Genomic DNA, 14,673 nt, shown 5'->3' with positions numbered 1-14,673 from the left:
GCCTAGTGTCCCAGGGCTGATCCTAGAGGTGCCCTCCCTCCTCTCGTTCACCCCGAGCCACCTGCGAAGTTGTACCCGACTCAGTAAGCATGAGGCGGGCATTAGAAGGTAGCTGGATGGTTCTCAGAAGTCGCTTCTCTTCGCTGCTTTGGCTTCTGTTTTGTCCTTTTCAGCTCTTGTGTATTTGGCTGTCTCATCTCTGAAATTCTCTCTGTTCCACACATGGCCTAGCCTGGGTCGACCGCCCACGCCTACTATCTTCCAGCTGCATGGGTCAGGCCTCTTGCAGTCACACCCATTTCTCCACTGCTCCCATCACATCTTATGTGGCTTAGTCAACTCAAGTTTTTTTTAATTAAAAAAAATAATTAGCTAGCAACCACTCATATGATTATGAAAGAAGGCAAAAAGTTGCAGGCAGATTTATTATTAATATAATACTTTATCAAGGAGCAGAATTACTTCTCTTTACAGTCAAGGAAATTAAAGTAAATGTAGCAACAAAATTATTTTTAAACAACATTCATCAACATTAATTAATAAGAAACTAGTCTAACAAACGGGAACGGTTAAATAAGTTGTGATACATTCCTGTGGTGGAATACTCAACAACTATTAAAAATCATGCTTTTGAAGACTAATAATGACAAAGGAAAGTTTCATAATAAAAATTAATAAAGATACTAACTATATACAATATGATCTGACTATGTAAAATAAAATACATAGGAAATGTTAATAGTAGCTATTTCTGGGTTCCGAGATCATAGATAGTTTTTATTTTTTCTTTGCATATAGTTTCTGTGTTTTAAAAGTTTTTACAATGAACATATATTACTCTTATAATCAGAAAAATATATACATAAAATAAACTTGATTCTCTAGCATCCAATTTTAATAAGTCCAGTTTAAAATGAATATCACCAAAAGCTTATCTTTCATGAAAAAATCATACCACCTCTAAAGATGATACATTATATAGTACAGTATATTATTATACACTATGACCCTGTGTCAGTGAGGTTAGTAATGCCTGTTATGACATTGGTTTATCTTGCCTGATACAATATTGACTTATCTATGAAACAACTCCAGTATAATAGAGAGACTTCCCTGTCTGAAAATCAGCAAGACTTATTTAAGGGGCATTAAAGGATGAGACCTAATTAGCCCTTTCTAGATATCACTAGCATGTTTCAGCGTGAAAGTTCAAAGTAAAACTAGTTCAAAGCTACTTCCACAGAAGTAGCAGCAAAAACATAAAATAGACCTCAGAGATCACAGAAACAAATCCAGTGTTATTCAGACCAGATTGCTTTTGAACCTATTAAGAATTTGTAAAACTATCAATTCAAAGAAATTACAGTACAGCTAAAGAATAGAAAGTAGTGTCACTGTTCACAGAATGAGTGATTATTTCATCCTTATTCTCTAGGGAAAGGTTATGTCATTCATTCCAAGGTCTGCTCAAAAATGGTGTATAATCAAATTAATCATAATGTTGCACATAATAAGCACTTTTTCCTCCTTTCCTCCACCTAGAGCCACTGCAGTATACTGTATTTCACAATTGCTTTATGCTTCCTGAAGAGCCCAGTATCACAAGACTCATGTTTATTTTTCCGCAGATACTTATCAAAAGTTTCCTATGTGCAAGGCCCTCAACAAGGTGCCAGTGAGACAGATCCCTCAGAGACCCAGGGTTTAGACAGGACCTCAAAACTCATATAAAATATACATTTCTGTAATTTGCTCTCTAAGTATGTCATTAACAAGATACATAAATTAATACTAGTGTTTGATAGAAGCATTGCTTTCGAAAGGAACATTCCAGCCTAGGGCCCTCTGTCGTCTCTCCTGTATCTGCCATCTTCTTTTTCATAGGAAACTAGATTTGACAGAGGGGAAGCTACTAGGCATTATTATGGCAGCTGAGAAATGGTTACTTGGTACGTAACTTTCTATTCGAACTCTTGCAATTATTACTTCCAGAAAAACGTTAAATTTAGGTGCAGATGAAAATATTCCTAATCTTGTCATTCAAATTTCTGCACAAATGTTGCATTGGTGTGGTTCCTATTTTTCATGCTTTTGTTAATGTATTACAGAAATTATAGTGCCTGTCAGTTTTTTAATTACCCAAAAAGAGAACAAATTCAGGCACTATTCACATTATTCAATATTTTATGATCACCTATGCCCATTTCAAAACCTCTGTCATAAGCCACAAAAACATTTTCTAGAAGTCAGATGTATGAAATTTACAGTTTCACAACACTTAGAGGTGCAAATGGTTAACAGCTGATGTGTCTGCATAATTATTTCAAAATGAATGAATAGGAAAATGTTCAGAACTATTTGTAACTTCTTCTGCCTTTCTTCGAGTAGTAAAATATAAGGGAGAAAGAAATAATAAAAGCAAAAAATAGAAAAGCTATGAAAGCCAGTAAAGACTTTCGGGTGTGAAAAAAACTGCACTCAGTACACATGGTGAATTCTTCTGGACAAAATCTTTCCAGAGTTTCTGGGCCCGGGAAACCATTGCTGTCAATAATTTTCCTGTAATGTTTCACGGATGCCTTGGGCTCAAACTGATCTGCAGCATAACGATAGAGGCCAAACCTCGGAGCTGTGCGGTCATTAAACGAATAAGCAAAGTATCCGCAAAGATTGATACCATCCAGTATGTGGGCTGGAAAAACAAAAGGATAGGAGAGTAGTTATTACGTATTTTGCACACATCACTTTTTTTTTTTGAGACGGAGTCTTGCTCTGTCACACAGGCTGGAGTGCAATGGCACCATCTTGGCTCACTGCAACCTCCGCCTCCCAGGTTCAAGAGATTCTCCTGCCTCAGCCTCCTGAGTAGCTGGGGACTATAGGTGAGCACCACCACACCTGGCAAATTTTTGTATTTTTCTTTTAGTAGAGATAGGATTTCGCCATGTTGGCCAGGATGGTCTCCATTTCTTGACCTTGTGATCCGCCTGCCTCAGCCTCCCAAAGTGCTGGGATTACAGGCGTGAGTCACTACGCCTGGCCACTTTTACGTAGCCTTCCTGCTGGTAAGTTTTCGGTACCATTTAATACAACTTCAGACTCAATTAGATTTCATCAGAAAAGGCTTTATTTTATGTAAAGCCAAATAGGCAAATTATCAAGACAAATATTGAGCTGCATTTAGCAGGGTTGAAACCCAGGGGTTAATTGGATCAGGTCTACCTGTCCTGCTTGCTTTTGGTCACTTGCTTTTTGTGTGCGTATGTGTTTTTTTTTTCCTTTTCCATGAAGCTGAAGGTTGTCCCACTGTATGCTGAAACTTAACGTTCACTGACTACTTTATAGATGACATTCATAGGTTACCATGGCAATGGTCACTTCAGTTGTTTTTCCAAGAACTTGGGGCAGCTCCTGTCCAGTTCCAACTAGTTAAGACCACTGACCCTTCCACTGGGCCTGCACAAGTGCCTGAGAGGTGGTCTTTTGATGTCAGAGGGCCCAAAACTCTACCCTCAGATCATGCTAACACCACCATTTTCTGTACATGTGTCCAACCTGTTACTTCATTTTCCCCCCCTGCCAATCACTCTTCACCATGCCTTAGACCACCCATTCCCTAACCCATACATATTTCTAAGTGTTGTCTTCAGAAAGGCAGGATTGGAAGTTATTCTCCCACCCCCTCGCTTGGTCCCCTTACGAATAAATCTTTTCTCTTTTGCAAAACCTGTGTCACAGTGATTGATTTACTACACAGAGAGAACAAACCTGGACCTGGTTGGTAACTGGGTGTTTTACATAATTCAATCTACTATGATATACTTGGTTAAATCTTTTTTTTTTTTTTTTTTTGAGATGGAGTCTTGCTCTGTCACCCAGGCTGGAGTGCAATGGCGCAACTTGGCTCACTGCAGCCTCCACCTCCCGAGTTCAAGTGATTCTTCTGTCTCAGCCTCCTGAGTAGCTGAGATTACAGGTGTGCACCACTACACCTGGCTAATTTTTGTATTTTTAGTAGAGACGGGGTTTCACCATGTTGGTCAGGCTGGTCTTGAACTCCCGACCTCAGATGATCCACCTGCCTCAGCCTCCCAAAGTGTTGGGATTACAGGAATGAGCCATCATGCTTGGCTTTTTTTTTTTTGGAAATAGTGTCTTGCTCTGTCACCCAGGCCAGAGTGCAGTGCTGTGATCATGACTCACTGCAGCTGGACCTCCCAAGCTCAAGCAATCCTCCCGCCTCGCCTCCCAAGTAGCTGAATCTGCAGGCGTATGCCACGGTGCCCAGCTAATTTTTGTGATTTTTAGTAGAGACAAGGTCTCACTATGTTGCCCAGGCTGGTCTCAAACTTCTAGGCTCAAGCAATCCTCCCGCCTTGGCCTCCCAAAATGCTGGGATTACAGGTGTGAGCCACCATGCCCAGCAAGGTTAAATCTTTATGTACTGCTTTATGTACATGAAACAGTTAAGACTGCTGTGGAGCCATCCAAGATGAAGACAAGAATCTATGCTTGCATAGATCCAGAGTAGGGGCTAGGGATTTCTGGTCTTCTACTTTTAGCTACACTCCTTTATCCTTGGGAAAATGCTAGATATCTCTTGGACTGTTTCAGTGAGGCACAAAATGGATAGCTCTCCATTCCAAGGGTGACAGTGTGTGTTGATGTTGGAGATTTAATCAAGTGTCATGCCCTCTGGTGACATACCCCTCAGGAGATTGCCGCAGCGAGGGCTCCTTACCTTTGAGAGCTTCGTTTATGTAATTCTGCATATAATACACCCTCAGCTGGTCGTCCTCAGCATGCAGCCCGTCATCAATTCCGTTAGATATTATATACATGGGGAGGTCTCCGTACTTGAACTTCAGCCAGTTCAGCACTTTGCGCAACCCCCAGGGCACTACCGCCACCTGACTGGGGGAGTTGAGCCATGTGATGTCGGTCATTTCTTGCACTTCCAGGTAATCATTGTATTTTACTGGATCTTCTTTTTCCGAGTCTACAAGGATGGTGGTATAATGGCTTAAAGCCAAAAAGTCAAAGGTACCCTGGATTAGCTTTTTTTCATCTTCAGTGAAATAAGGAAGAAGAAAATTGTTTCTTTGGTTCAGCCAGTCCCTCATCACCCATGGATAATCTCCAGAGCCGAAAATGGGCTCAGCCAGCCAGCCAATGTCAAATTCCAAAACTCTCTCGGCCACCTCTTTGTCTTTTTGGGAGAAAGGGCAGGCAGGTTCTATCCAATCAGCCTGCAAGGCTATGGATATTTTCCCATTCTGAGCATGCCTAAACTTTTCATTGTACACATGCCAAGCCAGGGCATGGGCCTTCAGAAGGTTGTGGCCGGCACTGTATGTCATATTCCTTGTATACGGCTCATTCATCGTTATCCAAAGCTTGACATGATGGCCAAGCTCTTGAAAGCACAGTCGGGCGTACTCTGCAAAGGCCAGGGCAGTGTAGGGGTTCTCCCAGGCGCCCTGCCTGGCCAGGAGGCACGGCAGTCCTTGGTTCGGGGCCATAGGCTGCCACAGGGCCACCACCGGGGTGATGTTGACGCGGACAAGCTCACTGGCCATGCAGCGATAGTACTGCAGGATGGTGTGGTTCACCTGGGACTGGTTACCCAGAGGGAGAATCAGGGCCCAGTCCAGGGAGAAGCGAAAATGCGTAACGTGCATTTCCTGGAGTAAAGCGATCTGGGGCTGGATGGCAGCAAAGTCAACACAGTAGGATTTCCTCTTCTTGGTCACAACCCCATCCACTTTAATAAGCCTTTTACTGTGGTGGACATCCCACAGGTAAACATTCAGGTCGGTAAACTGAGACAGAGTGGTATCTACCTGTGAAGGGCAGAGTAAACATTAGCATCACCTGGGCAGTCCTGAGGAAGTAATTCAAAGCAATTATTTCAGCAAAACTAGCCAGGAATATGAGCAAAAATAGAAGCCTTTCTAGCTGAGAATGTGAACTATTTTTCATAAATTGTCAGCTCCTGAGAAAGACAATATTCCACTTTCTGATATGCACACTCGCTTTACCCATAGTTCTAACTCTTCAACTCTTTCTTTAATGTGACCCCCAAAAGTCTGGATTTGGTCACTTCAGATGACAAATGCTAATGAGTCTTGCACACTACTGGTCGGTGTTATGTAAGCAGAGTATCTTTGGGTGTTTTTCTTTTAATATAAGAAATCACTAATGGCATGAGGCTTTCAAATTAAAAAAAAAAAAGAAAAAAACTAGATGAAAAAAAGAAAAAACAAAATGTGAGTGAGTTGGCCAGGTGCGGTGGCTCATGCCTATAATCCCAGCACTTTGAGAGGCCGAGGCAGGAGGATCACTTGAGGCCAGGAGTTGGAGACCAGCTGGGGCAACATGTCAAAATCCCGTCTTAGCCCGGCATGGTGGCATGGGCCTGTAGTCCTAGTTGCTCAGGAGGTTGAGGTGTGAGGATCACCTAAGCCTGGGAGGTCAAGGCTGCAGTAAGTCATGATCACATCACTGTACATCAGCCTCAGTGACAGAACAAGATCTTGTCTCAAAAAAAAGATTTAAAAAACTGAGTGAGTTAAGTAAGAAAATGAAAAGATATTTATAACTAAATTATGTTTAAAATTACGCTCTAAATTGAGGTTTGCTATAGGCAGAGGAAGTGCTAAATAAACAAAACTCTTGCCTTTTGTTGGGTTTAGGGTCAGTGAAAAAATTTAACAAATTCTATCTGACTGATGGTAGAAAGTCTGAGAGAGAGGCCGGGTACAGTGGCTCACGCCTGTAATCCCAGCACTTTGTGGGGCCGAGGCAGGCAGATCATGAGATCAGGAGTTCGAGACCAGCCTGACCAACATGGTGAAACCCCATCTCTACTAAAAATACAAAAAGTAGCCAGGTGTGGTGGTACACACCTGTAATCCCAGCTACTCAGGAAGCTGAGGTGAGAGAATCACTTGAACCCGGGAGGCAGAGGTTGCAGTGAGCTGGGATCATGGCACTGCACTCCAGCCTGAGTGACAAAGCGAGACTTCATCCCAAAAAAAAAAAAAAAAAAAAAAAGAAAAGAAAAAGAAAAGAAAGTCCAAGGAGGTAGAATGTGGAAGGAAAGAACAATATTGTCATCCACCCATAGTGGAATTTTTAACATAGTTAAAAAATTTTTCTAAATTATTCTTCTGTAACAGTGATGATGATTACAGTTCTCAATCATATGCTATAAAATCCTCCCAAATAAAAATTTTAAAAAAGTATTTAGGAAAAGTGGGCAAATTATAAAATCAAAATCACAAAATCATTCCTTCATGTGTCTGCTATGGAGGGAATGCAAAGTGAAAAATCCAGCTGGGAGATCTGCACCCTAAGCCTGTGTTCCCCTCTGAAATAATCCTGTTAGAACAGGTTCCTTGGTCTGATGCTCTGTATAAAAGCAGGGGTCAGAAACCATAGCAGAGGTTTTGTTGCATTTTACGGGCCTGTTGCAAATGCACTGCTATTTCTCTGGAGAGGTAAGTGTGTTTATAAAGAAAAGTCATTAAAAACAGCATGTCAAAGGGAAATTGCCTTTTCTGGAGAATTGTCCCTTGCAGAACACCCACACATGCACTTCCCCTAATGCTGTGGGAATGCTGTCAGAAGTATTTTTCCACTGTGATGCACCCCACAAATCATGTTTCCTTAGCTTTGAAGGAGAGAATATTTGCACGCTCTTTTGAAGTGTTCAGAGTTTGAAGGAATTTTTTGGATTATTTTTATAGAGCTCTGAGTTGACTAAATTCATAACTTCTTTTTACCGTGATTGTTCCAAAACAACAGCTTTTATTCAGTCCATCTGAAAACAAATATGAAAGACTAGGGTATCATTTCTGGAGGAAAAAAAATGTTTCTTGAAAATACAGGACAGGCCGGGCATGGTGGCTCACGCCTGTAATCCCAGCACTTTGGGAGGCCGAGGTGGGTGGAGCCCGAGGTCAGGAGATCGAGACCATCCTGGCTAACACAGTGAAACCCCATCTCTACTAATAATACAAAAAATTAGCCAGGCGCGGTGGCGGGCACCTGTAGTCCCAGCTACTCAGGAGGCTGAGGCAGGAGAATGGCGTGACCTTAGGAGGCGGAGATTGCAGTGAGCCAGGATCGCGCCACCGCACTCCAGCCTGGGTGACAGAGCAAGACTCTGTCAAAAAAAAAGAAAACACAGGACATTTGGGGCAAAATTCCACCTAACCTCCATTAATTTGTTAACTAAGATTTTACTAAAAAAAAAAAGCAGTAAAGTTGGACCTTTCAGAAGGAATGGCTATTAAAACATGTATTTAGTATGTTATGGGAGAAACTTTCTCCTAACAGGGACCAGTGTTAAAGAGGCTCTATGTCCTCACTACATAGTGAGTTCAATATTTATATTAACTATGAGCATCCGTGGTTATGGGAAAACAAACCTCTCAGCCGAGAAAGTGGGTCCAAGTAAAGTGATAATCCACGTGAATGAGCCTAAAGTCAGGTTGTGTGCTTCTTAGGATATTATTTTTCAAGTTGTTCAGGTGAAATACATGCCTGAAACACTGAAAGTCTGAAATACTAGCCAGGAGGGAAAAGATGAAGTTCAGTAGTTTAAAAATCACTTCTCAGGACTTTAATATGATGTCTTAAAGCTGTAGAGTACTGTTTGTAAGTGAAAACACACACACCTCAGAACTGACATACAAAGAACTTATTTTGACTATGTCAGTTAGGGAGTTAGCTTGAGAAGGGTACTGTCAATATAACACAAAGCCTGAGATGAAAACCAGAAGAACAAAATAGCAATTGCAGCCTTTCCCCACCAGAGAGCTTCCAGAGAAGCTCTCATCTGCTGTGGGTTTGAGAGTGACTTAATTTTGTGTTTGTTGGGTTCTGCACAGGAGGAGACTCTGCCAGGAGAATGGGTGGGGTCCCCAAGCTGATGAAGAAAAAAGGACCGTGTGGTCTGAGAGAGAGACCTCTGGGGCCAATTAGTGGCTGACCTTAGGTCAGATTCTAAAACAATAGCTTCTAGAGTGTAGTAGGAAAAGGAATTATCTCCCATCTCCCTTGCTATTCACTGCTATACTTATTGCTTCTGACCAGCGTCTTCTCTTCTCCCTCAAGGAAATAGGATGTACCCTTAAGACTTTCTCACTACTTACCAATTCCCAAAGCCAGCACACAGCCCCCTGATGAGGAACAGAGCAGGAGAAGTAGGGCTCCCTCCGACACCCCCAGTCTTGTTCTGCATTCATTCCCACGATCTGCACAGCAATGCTGGCTGGGAGATTGTGCCGCATACAAAGGACTGAACCTGCCAGACTCAGGCTGCTCTCAGAGATCCGTGCTCAGCAGGGAGCAGGCAGAAGGTCAAGAGATAGAACAAGGACCAGGGACCATCCCATCTATCCCCAACCCCAGTAAAGAGGAGCAGGAAGGAGGGCTGCGGAGGTCTTCTTCCCTTTCTCCTTCTCCCCTTCTTCCTCACCAGCCTCACTTCTCCCACCTCAGATCCTCTCTGAACCCCACAGTGGAATCCACTCTGAGGAGGGAAATTAGGATAGGGAGATTTCAAATAGCAGGAGGCTGGGAGAGAAGGAGAGAGTCGGAGCAGGGCAGAAAATTGCACACTGAGCAGGAGGGAGCTCAGAAGGCTTTCTCCTGGGCTCACATATCCTGGCATAAAAGATGACACATCCAGTCATTTTTTTTTTTTTTTAAGAGACGGAGTCTTGCTCTGTCACCGAGGCTGGAGTGCAGTGGCGCGATCTTGGCTCACTGCAAGCTCCGCCTCCCAGGTTCACGCCATTCTCCTGCCCCAGCCTCCCGAGTAGCTGGGACTACAGGCGTCCACTACCACGCCCGGCTAATTTTTTTTTTTTTTTTTTTTTTTTTGGTATTTTTAGTAGAGACGGGGTTTCACCGTGTTAGCCAGGATGGTCTCGATTTCCTGACCTCGTGATCTGCCCGCCTCGGCCTCCCAAAGTGCTGGGATTACAGGCGTGAGCCAGTCATCTTTTAAATGGAAGGCGAGGGTTTAAGTCTGAGACTGCCTGTAAAATGAACTGGATGGTCTGAAAAAGAAGAATAATCCCAACCAGCAAAAAATGTATTAAGGATAGTGTTAATTTATTTCCTTATAAATAAAAGATTTCAATTGGATATTTACAAGAAAACAGCAACCCATTTCACATTCTTCCAAGTGTTTCCTTTCAAGCTGTGATTTGCAGAACCAATGAATTGGCTACCATAACCCAACATGTCAAAGCCAACTGCTTGTCTATGGACACTGAACTCTGTCTCTGTCTTGAGGGCTATTTTCACACTTGGGACTCTATCAGTAGCAATCCCCCAGCCCCGCCCTTGTCACTTACCACCATGCCTGCTTCACTCCATTGCATCATTTGTGCATACATTGTTTTTGCTCAGCACACTCCTTTGCTCCTTTGAAAGCAAAGGTTGCCCTTACTCATCTCATGTACCCTTTACCTGCACTCCCCTTAACCAAGCAACCCGAGCAACTAACACAAGGCTTCGGACACACTAGACATCCAATAAGTGCTTACTAGGGTATCTTGTCAAATGCTGGAAAACAAATCCCTTCAAAATTTGGGAAATCTAAAAGAATGTTAAGGGCTTACTACTGAGAAAATGCTCAATAAACATTGGTTGATCATTCTGAAGAAATTTCATATCATTTCAATGACTATTGCTAAAAAAGACATCCTGACCAGTGAATCATTGTATCTAGGGTTTACTTTCTTAGGGTATTTCTGCACATTTGTGGAGCCCACAGTTGTGCCTCTGGAGGACTCTGCCTAATGTTCCTGCCTCAGTCTCAGCAGCACCACTGAAACTCGGAGGCTTTGGAGTTCTGCATTAGATCCTGTTCATGAAAAAACTCAACTGCCTTAAAAAGGATCAAAAACCACAGTATGAAAAGAGAGTGTTTTATCTTTTTACTGTCTTAATCGGATCTTAAATATTGATATGCTTTAAATTTATTTCTCTTTGGATCTAACTTAAACAAGATGATGATTGAAAGAGTTTCGGAGAGAAGTGTGCAGCATTCCAAATTGTACCCTTAGTGTGCTCATAAGGAATTGTTTTTGGCTCAAAGAACGGACAATGTGCCATGACAATCAGCCTAGGAAGGAAGCACTACTTACTAGTGATAGGGCTTGGTGAGACTGCTGATTGGTTTTGTCAGCTGACTTACTTGAATGTAGTTGTCAACAACTCCCCAAGCAAAGTCACAGGGAAATGTCCCTTCTAGGGGCTGATTTTCAGGTAAAGGAGGGAAGCCATTTTTCTCTATCAGCTTTTGGTAGAACAAGGCTGAAGACTTTGGCAACAACGTCTTGTCCTGGCTTAGAAAGTCAACATAGAAGAGTCCACGCCTGATGCTGTAACCTCTGTGCCACTCAAAACCGTCCATGAGGGACCATGCGGTGTACCCGATGACATCCACCCCATCCAGCTTGATGGCTGCAAAGGGAAGAGGGGACAAGAGCAACATGACCCTTCACTGGGCACTTGCATCATGGTTCAAGAGCAGCTGAGCGTTTCCTACTTAAATAAAGTGTAATGCTTCTTGTTTGGTAAGCCAATGATTTTTCTTCTTGACAAAAGACTCTAATCAAACCTATATAACTCTACAAATAAATGCCCTCAAAATCGGCCTATCTAATATGTTTTTTGGATTTCTGAGCACCTTGACAAGATAGTTCCTTATTTATAATAGATGTTCTACAGGGCTGGAAAGATGTCTTATACCACTTTCCATCCTAGACACCCAGCTTTGTGTCTAATGCAATAAATAAATAAATGAAGGCTTTAAAAGCATGATCTGTTTATACTGTTTTCTCTAGGAAACATGGACATTCCTTTTTCTTTAAAGTGTTTTATTCAACCAAAATAACAAGAACTGAAAAACATGTGCAGAGAGCTAGATATCCTGGGATTTATGTTCAATTTAATCTAAAAATGTAGATTAATAACTGAAAGTTGAGTAATTACAAATATTATAACCCAGTTTCTCATCTACAAATGGGTTTTTAAAAATTAATTCAAGTTCCTCAAGACTCCAAATGAGAAAGGTGTTACATGAATGCATTCTACTATTGCCAAAATGAATGTCTCCATTAGGATTTAAAAATATAAATTCACACAGTTTATGTTAGATAATCTTAGAGATTTTTTTTCCAGACGATTTTGGCAGAAAATGAGAACTTTACCCACAATCATACCTTTTAAGGTTTCCATGATGAACTTTTTGAGGTAATACATATATTTGGCATCATCTCTCTTGGTGGTCCCTGAGACAAACCAGCCATTTTCCACAATAAATATTTGAGGATGGTTATATTCAAGGTCAATCCAGGAAAGCAGTTGCCTCAGGTTGGGAGATTCCAGTTGGCGGAATTTCATGTGAGGGTCCAAAAGTTGGAAACTCAAGGTGGGTCCAAAGGAAAGAGCAAAAAAGTCAGCAGTTCCTTTGATGAACTTTTTCTCAGATTCAGTAAAATCAGGCAGAATAGATGAAAGGTTATTCTTCATGCTCTCGGGATAGTCACCATCAATAAATACAGGTTTGGCAAACCAGCCTAGTACAAAGTCCAGAGATTTTTGACATTCTTTGATGCTGTGGTCAGTCATTCTTCGAGGATTGATCCAGTGAGAGCTTAGGGCAATGGACACCTGACCTCCCTGAGTGGGACGGAAAGAAGTATTGTAGAGATGCCAGACTTTGGCATGAGCCTATGAAGAGAAAAACCATGGCAAATTTATCTCTAGTTGTGAGGAGACATGCAATATAATACTTGAATCCCTAACTCAAATTATATCTGTTTCTCATCAAGCCTAACTTAATGACTAACAATATAAAAATCAGCTAGAACCAATACATTATTTCAAAGGTAGGTCACCCCACAGTGAAGTGCTACCAGGACTAGAGTTATTTCCATTGGTTTTTAGCAGTCAGTGGAAAAATGTAAATTCCTTGGGCTGAGTGTGTAGTTATCCACATTTTGAAAAGCGAATGAAATAAAAGAATTTATTATAATATCTTACTATTTAATTGACTTTGGATTATGTACTTTTTAATTTAAGGGTTTCGTGAAAAGAACCAGTGCTACATCTGTGATCACACCAGGAATTTCTAAATAGGATTATATTTTTTATCCTGAGACTGGGAGTTTTCAAAATGACTCAGGTCATTGGAATTAATTTACTGTTTCATAGTCATCTCTCGTAGCTAAAATTCTAACAAGCAATCTTCATTCTTCCCAAGAAGTACAATAAATTAAAGAACTCACTCCAGTATCTAACTTTGGCCTACCCTCCAGAACTCTGGGACAGTTCTGGTTTCCCACAGACCCAGGGTGCTAGGTCCAAGCCAAGAGCAAAAAACAGCAAAACACAGCTGCAAGGAAATTAGTTGTCCATCGTTAGCATGCAGCCAGGAGTTTCGTACGGCAGTGAAAAGGGCTTTGCATCCATAAAACCAACTTTATACTCCCATAAATTCTTACTGACTTCTAATATCTTATTTTCATTTGTTTCCTTTTTATTTACAAAGAAGAGTGAAAATTATAGGAGTTTTTTCTTCCCTATTTAAAGTGAGTTTCTCTTTCCCTTTGAATTCCTTGATTTACTCTCCCTATTTTCCTACAAATACAAGTGTTGTTTATCAGCCTTTATTCCCCTAACATATCCTCTTTGAAAACTCCATTTGAATTCTCTGTTTGACTCCGTATATTCTCCAAAATGATCATGCCAATTTTCATTCCACTCCCTGGGCCTGTAGAAACTCCTTTGTTCATTGAGCCAAACAGCCTCTTCAACATATCCTAAATATTCCTCTCGTGGTTCATTTCAGTACAGGCATCCAAGAATGGCCTCATCAACATTCTTATGGGTTCAGCCAAACATTTCAATGGAATAAGATAGTTTATGGCTAACTTTTCTTTTTAGTTTCTTGGTGAACATATCTACTATGTTTCATTTCACTAAATGTATTTTTTCATGACCTGAAGCAGCTATCTGTATGCTAAGAAGGAAATGGAGAATCAAATGTTAATCAAAAGAATAGTGGCACTTGCTTATGTGGTCTAAGAAACCAGGGTCTTAATCATGCCACACTTCTGTTAGTTTTATGATGTCTCCTACCCTTCTCCATCTTCCCCATCACACCTCCCCAGGTCTCCCTTCCTCATTGAAAGGCAACCTCATGATGTTAACAGTTAAACAGAGGCTGGGCATGATGGTTCATGCCTGCAATCCCAGCACTTTGGGAGGCCGAAATCCCAGCACGTTGGGAGAATCCCTTGATACCAGGAGTTCACAACTAGCCTGCACAAATAGTGAGACCCCATTTCTACCAAAAAATCAAAAACTTAACCGGTCATGGTGGTGTGTGTCTGTAGTCCCAGCTACTAGGGAGGTTGAGGCAGGAGGATCACTTGAGCCCAGGACATGGAGGCTTCAGTGAGCCATGTTCACACCATTGACCTCCAGCCCAGGTGACAGAGAAAGATACGTCTCACAAAACAAAAACAAACAAACAAATAAACACAACAGTTAAACGTAAAATCCATCGAGCAGTCCAGGCTAGTACTCAGCAATTAACCTCTTGAGACCAAAAACCAGGGGACTTTCCTAATTTGATCCCAT

General features: G+C 41.6%; 1 protein-coding gene across 1 annotated transcript in view; it reads right to left on the bottom strand.

Moving 5' to 3' along the window:
- Window positions 1–422: 422 nt before the first annotated feature.
- Window positions 423–14,673, bottom strand: part of KL (klotho) — a 49,947-nt gene continuing 35,696 nt past the window's right edge. Inside the window, exons 2-5 of the mRNA XM_024230927.3 lie at window positions 12,249–12,759; window positions 11,219–11,487; window positions 4,742–5,843; window positions 423–2,692 (exon numbers count right to left, since the gene is read on the bottom strand). Coding sequence (XP_024086695.3) covers window positions 2,355–2,692; window positions 4,742–5,843; window positions 11,219–11,487; window positions 12,249–12,759 — 2,220 coding nt within the window. The 3' untranslated portion in view covers window positions 423–2,354. The remainder of the gene's footprint in view (window positions 2,693–4,741; window positions 5,844–11,218; window positions 11,488–12,248; window positions 12,760–14,673) is intronic.

This window comes from Pongo abelii, chromosome 14, assembly GCF_028885655.2.
Source record: "Pongo abelii isolate AG06213 chromosome 14, NHGRI_mPonAbe1-v2.0_pri, whole genome shotgun sequence".
Taxonomy (NCBI): domain Eukaryota; kingdom Metazoa; phylum Chordata; class Mammalia; order Primates; family Hominidae; genus Pongo; species Pongo abelii.
This window is presented reverse-complemented; position numbering and strand designations above follow the sequence as displayed.